Genomic DNA, 6,599 nt, shown 5'->3' with positions numbered 1-6,599 from the left:
GCGGAGAGAGGCGTTAGCTTGATAGTGTGGGTGATCGAATACCAGTCTAAACTTTCAGGTAGTCAGGGAGTTGAGAATGGGATTGTTTGCCATGGTCCAGGAGTAGAGCGTGAGCAGCGGGGTCAGAGACGAGGTGAGCAGTACCGGTAGAGGTGAGCGGGGTCGGAAGATGTGAGGTTCGTACCGGTCGTGGAGAGCTGGGTTGGAGATAGAGGAGCTGAGCGGGTCCAGGAGCGGGTCCGGGTTTTTGCCGAGGAGCAAAAATATCCAACTTCAGCAAATAACAAAATGCGATCTGGTGCTGAGTGTCAGGTCCTGGCTTCCTTTGTCCTCCCCAGGTGCAGCTTGATTACTGATTAGATGCAGGTGTGCATGGGATGAGCCCAACTCTCCACCCAGCTTCAGGCTCAGACACAGAAGGGAGGGGGAAAACAGTACAACAAAAGGCAGGGCAGACTGGGATCTTGACACACAGTTCGTTGCTACTTCTCCAAGTGCAAGTTAAAGCTGTACCATGCAAAGCAAAAGCCACATATCAACAACACCCAGAAACATTGCCGGCTTTTCTGGGGCTGAGCTCACCTGAGATGGACTGACGCAAATTTGAAAAGTGGGCTGTGGTGTGACGAGTCCACATTTCAGATTGTGTTTGGAAATCATGGACATAGTGTCCTGCAGGCCAAAGAGGAAAAGGACCAGTCGGATTGTTATCAGCGCAAAGTTCAAAAGCCAGCATCTCTGATGGTATGGGCTGTGTTGGTGCACATGGCATGGGTAACATGCACATCTGTGAAGGCACTATTAATGCTGAAAGGTACATACAGGTTTTGGAGCAACATATGCTGCCATCCAAGCAACGTCTTTTTCAGGGACTCCCCTGCTTATTTCAGCAAGACAATGCCAAGTCACATTCTGCCACATTATAACTATAAAGCAGACACAAGCACAGTTTTTTCTTTATGTTGATTTATCACAATGTCTACTCTTTTATATAGCATTTGAAGCGTTGATTTTAAATTTGTGTGTGCAGAGATGAGCAGTTACACATTGGACCTGAGGATAAACTAAAGCTAAACTGAAGATAACTCTGAGGCATAATGGAGCTGAAAGAGAGGGAAAGACAAACAAACTTGCTATAAAGGCAATAAAAGGTGGATCAGTAGCTCTGGTCTGCAAATAACATTAAGAGGATAGGCAGGGGGCATGGGACAGGGAGGGGAGAGAGAGAAAGGATAGAGAGAGGGCACGGAGAGGACAAAGAGAGCACAGGCAGGGGATAGGCAGTGGACAGAGAGGGGACAGAGAGGGGACAAAGAGAGGACAGGGAGGAGACAGAGGACAGAGACAGAGAGAGGACAGAAATAGGATAGAGAGGACAAAGAGAGGAGAGGTAGAAGACAGAGAGGGGACAGAGGACAGGCAGGGGACAGAGAGGGGACAGGGCACAAGGAGGGATTAAGGCGAGAGTTAGTAGTTGGAATTAGGAGTAGTTGAAGCAGAAGGAGGGCACTTGGGGGTGTTGGGGCAGGACTAGGAGGAGGGAAGGGGGTGGGGGTTAGGGAGGTGTTGGAGCAGGGAGATTGTGAAATGTGTGGAGGGCACTGAGCAGCTGGACTTTGGCTCAGAGCTCCGTCAATCTGTCACCGCTGCACTGGTTTATAACTGACTGCAGTAACGAGTGAGAACACCCGGAGGTCAGAGACATCCACCAGAGGGGACAGGAGAGGATCCAAGAGGACAGGGGACAAAGGAGAAAAAGGAGGGAAGAGTGGAAGCTGAGGGACCAGGAGACAGTGGTCACAGGACAGAATGTGGATGGACACTAAAGCTGAGACGGAGGACAAAAGCATGGGTTTTGTCCACAGACTGCTCCTGTGGATGGGAGACATGCTGTGGCTGGACAAACTGGTGCAGGGTAAGACATGCTCTAGGATTTGAAAGACACTGCAGGTGGATAGCACAAAAGTACTCGCTAAGATCTAAGAAAAAATATTTATTGCAAATTTTTCATCTGTGAATGTTTTTATATATCTGGGACATAAAAATCTGGAGTAGAAGTGGATAGGAGTTTAGATACAAATACATATACAGAAGGGGTTTTGAATGTCTTAAATACGTTAAATAAATTTGAGTAAAGTAGCAAAAAAAAAATAAAAAATAAAAAAATCTTATTTTGCAGGCCATTTTAGACTTTAATCTTTCAAAACAGAGGCTTTAGATTACATATCAACAAATACTTTTGTATGATTTATCAAAATCTTATTAAAGAACTAAACACACTCCACCCACAACCACATATCAAATAGGGCTGAGCAGTACCTGTGGACTACAGATTGAGGGGTGACAGACCTGGCTGTAATCAGAGACCACAGTAGCCAGCACACAGTTTTGAATGTTTATGATCAGAAAGCTGCAAACATATCTTTTTTGTACAAAAATTTAAAAAATGACTAGGAACAGTAGATTACACTATTAAAACACCATATACAGTTTAGTAGTAGAAAGCAAAGTTTGTTTTCATTTCATTTACTGATTTATCTTTATTTATACAGGGAGAGTCCAATGAGAGTACCAGATTCTCTTTTTCATGAGTGCCCTGTTAAAATACAGAATAGAAACAAAAACAAAACAAATAACTACATAGTCCATTTAAAACATTAAAAACAAGTGCAGTTGAGATATAAATGTTTATCACCAGATTATTAGAGTGCATCAGTGGCATCTGTCTACAGAGTAAGTTGATGAAATGAAATCAACCACTACACTACAGACTAAAGACTAACACTACACTAAAGACTAAAGATGCACATGGCACAGGTGCTGGATGCCTATGTGTAATGTAACTAGTCCATTACATGGGCCTATCTTTGAGGCTAGCAGAAAGAATGGCAATACACAAAAGTTCAAAATGTTTTATTGATGAAAAAGTTGTGTATCAGCTAATTGATTCTAATTGAATAATTGTTGCAAATTTCAACTTACCCATGTTGTCTGCCTTAGGTCTTTTGGCCAAATGAGTCCCTGGGGAGCACCTTAAGAAAGTTCCGGGGCAGACAACTGGGTGCTAACAAGGAGGGGTGTCAAATATTTTAGTTTTTTGTGTATCGAATTTTGTGTTCACTGTTTAACAGGATAAATTAAATGTAGGGCTCTCTTTTAACAAACAACTTAATTGAATATTCATTATTTAAGTTAAACATTCACACTGTTTGGTTAGAGCTAACTTTTAACAATATTATTGGATGTTCGAAAACTTACCTGTACTACAGAGTGGGCTCAGACAATTAGGGAGGTGTCTATAAAAGGAGCAAACCTCAGTCGGTTAAGTGAGAGGGTGCTGTGTGTACAGTAGGTACTGCCATGCTGATTCTTTTAAAATTGAACTTGTTTTTGTAAATATTTTTGGTGTTCGAATAAATGCACTTGGGTCTGCACTGGACAAACTGTCTCAGCTCTGCTATGTTCCTTATTGAACCGCTAAGGTTGCTATCCGGGCAATTACACTATGAACAAGATTTAATTAGGGGGTATTTTACATTCTATGGGGTATTAACTGCTACCACATACTTAGATCACCATGTTACCTTTCATTGTTTAGAGCACTATCACAACACAATCAGCATGCATTGCACTAATGACTGCACAGTGCATCACTTTTGTGTTTTTTTTGTTTGTTTTTTTTCTCACGTTTTTGTATATTTGTCATGTGGGGCAATGGATGACTCAAGCTTGTGGACTTAGCATTGCATAGAATCTTACAGCTAACCATATGGAAGGTTTGAGTAGGCCTGGATGAAATTGCTAAAATGCATTGATGACATCTAAAACCTTTTTTTAAGGCATGTTTTTGATGAGAGAGCAATGTTATCTCACGGCATAAAGCTAAAAAAAAAATGAAATGAAAAAAAAATATTTTGGATAATATCCCCTCTTTAACTAGGAGCTGTTTGTTTGGAGCTCTCTTTTTTGATGCTCGGTTGCTTGTTTTTCTCTAAGGATCTGGCAACAGCCCATAATCCTGTCCTCTCTACTTCCCTCTGAGAATGCCTTCACTGCAGATGTGTAAGAATGTGCATGTGAAGCCTGTGCACATGAGCTTGTGCACTGAGAGCCTGTCCTGTGTGTTTCAGACTGGTGGTGGGGGTTGCAGCTGCTGATCTGGGGGCTCCGTGGAGTAACCAGGGTCATTCTGGCCAACAACCCCCTGAGTGGGCTCTTGATCCTGGCTGCGCTCCTCTGGGCTTCCCCCTGGCAGGCGCTGCTGGGGATTGTAGGGGTGCTGTGCTCGACACTCACAGCCATCATCACAGGACAGGACAGGTGAGTCCACAGGAGCACTGTCATTTATTCAATTTGACTTTGTGTCAATCACGCGATTCCGTTAGTCTAATTATATTTTCATCTTACTCACCAGAAACAGTTACAAATGTTATTTATGAATTGCAGTCTATTCGAAATTTGTTAAAGTTAAACAGAGTTTGCAAAGAAGATCTAAAATAACATACCTCCTGTAATGAATAAATTTTTACCCTAGTCAGTTAACCTCCATGTTTGTCTGCACTGATCCTGATTTTGCTCAGATATAAAAAATAAATAAATAAATAAATAAAAAAAAACTGTTAAATGTGTTTTCATGAACATTGGGCAAATATTTAAATAAAAATCTGAAAAGAGTGAGATAAAATGATAGCATATTAGATATAGTTTGTCACTGTATGTGTTGCCATAGTAAATGACTAGCACTTGTACACAAGCATTTGGGTATGTGTAGATCACATGTTTACTCAAATTGGGGGAAATACAGGACTTATAACCTAGAGAGACTTAAAGCTGCACAGTGTAACTTTTCAGGCGGGGGGTGTGTGTCCTGCTTGACACATTGAGATGTAAATATAGGTTAAATAGGTTTTTAACACCTTGAAAAACAGGCATTCTTGCTTTAACTGGGGTTGCCTCTCCACAGATCTGACCCTATAACTTGACCTGATGACATCAACTACTTGTCTTTGTGTAATAAATTTAATGTGGGACAAAACACCTAATCCCACACCTAGTGAGGGGAAAGGAGGTGCAGGGTCTGGACATATGAAGAACAGTGTCATTGGTCTAACACAGGGGTGTCAATCACATTTTCACCAAGGGCCACATCAGCCAAATTGCTACCTTCAAAGGGCCAGATGTAAAATAAATGTAACTCCTTTTTTAACTTTTAATTAACTGTTTCTGTATTTATTACTTATTCAAGTTACAAATATTGCATATTTATTTGCATAGGTGTAAAAATATGGCTGTGTAACAGCATATCTCTTGATAAAATGACAAGTTAAGACCATCATACCTTTAAATTTACCCTGTCGAGGGCCACATTAAATGATGTGGAGGGCCACATTTGGCCTGCGGACCGTGAGTTTGACACATGTGGTCTAACAGGTATCCACACTTCACACTCCACCCTTGCAGCCAAGTGTTTTTAATCAGAAACACTTGGTTGAAAATCAGGGCACTCCTTTGTGATGTCACATAGTACTTGAAATTGCAGTAGCCACTGGAGACAGCACAAACTTCATTTTAGAAGCTGCAGATTAACCTAGCTTGTGCTGGTCAAAATATGTCTAGAAACAGTAGATAATGCTATTCAAACTGCATATGCACAGTTTAGTAGCGGAAAAAATTTGATTTAGTGTTAAGTTCCCCTTTAATACCATACTGTGGAACATTTCAGACAAAGCAATAACATTTCGATGGAGACTTGCCGGTGGGGGACCCTGGTTAAAAAGACCTATTGTGCTTGTGTCTTCTATTATGGTTATAATCTATGATGCCTATGGATCATTATGTAATAATTTGGACATTTTAAACAGCAATATTTGTCTAAAATGATAAATGAATAAAATAAACAATTCCGCTGACTTCTGTGTTAGAAAACTGCAGTGCCTAATGGGAGCAGGCGTCCTGCTGGTGGTGGTGAAAACAGGGGCTGATCAGCAAAATGGAGATTTTGAAAATAAGCGATTAAAGATTGCTCAAACATGCATGACTCACTCCAAATACAACTTTGGGTGTGTAAATAGTGAGGGGAAACAACTATAACATGATAAAAAGCTCTGAAAAGTCAATGTTGCAGAATAGATCTGCTTTAAGTTCAGTGTCCTCAGGTTGACTGGCCTCCCTGTTGTGCTGAGCTTTAGGTCGGAGGTGTGTGGTGGGCTCCATGGTTATAACGGCATGCTGGTGTCTCTACTCATGGGGGTCTTCAGCTCCTCGAGGGACTGGTACTGGCCCCTGCTCCTGCCTGTGTGCCTGGGCTCAGTTACGTGGTAAGTCACACACACAAACGCTAACAATATGTACAAGACTGAATCTTAACTCTCTGAAAATAAATAGTGGGTCAACAGCCTGTTTGGTGCAGTTGATGGATCTCCACCATCTATATTTATCGCAGAATCTAAATACATTTGTCCCCCCTTATATTTCTTGCATGCTTTTGATAACTGTAAACATTTCTCTGACGTGTTTTGAGGCAAAAACAGCTAACTCTGCTATCAGCCAATAGTTCATCTGGAAATATTCTCCTGCCAACTCAAACCCCGCCCAACTGT

At 41.6% G+C, this 6,599-nt stretch overlaps 1 protein-coding gene across 1 annotated transcript in view; it reads left to right on the top strand.

The window, feature by feature from the left end:
* The first annotated feature begins 1,865 nt into the window (after positions 1-1,865).
* The window catches only part of si:dkey-183c6.7 (urea transporter 1), a 72,688-nt gene continuing 67,954 nt past the window's right edge, over positions 1,866-6,599 (top strand). The window contains exons 1-3 of the mRNA XM_033983348.2: positions 1,866-1,915; positions 4,131-4,320; positions 6,189-6,317. Coding sequence (XP_033839239.2) covers positions 1,879-1,915; positions 4,131-4,320; positions 6,189-6,317 — 356 coding nt within the window. The 5' untranslated portion in view covers positions 1,866-1,878. The remainder of the gene's footprint in view (positions 1,916-4,130; positions 4,321-6,188; positions 6,318-6,599) is intronic.

This window comes from Periophthalmus magnuspinnatus, chromosome 18 (assembly GCF_009829125.3).
Source record: "Periophthalmus magnuspinnatus isolate fPerMag1 chromosome 18, fPerMag1.2.pri, whole genome shotgun sequence".
NCBI classification, from domain to species: Eukaryota; Metazoa; Chordata; class Actinopteri; order Gobiiformes; family Gobiidae; genus Periophthalmus; species Periophthalmus magnuspinnatus.
The sequence above is the reverse complement of the archived record's forward strand: the minus strand, read 5'-3'. Positions and strand labels throughout refer to the sequence as shown.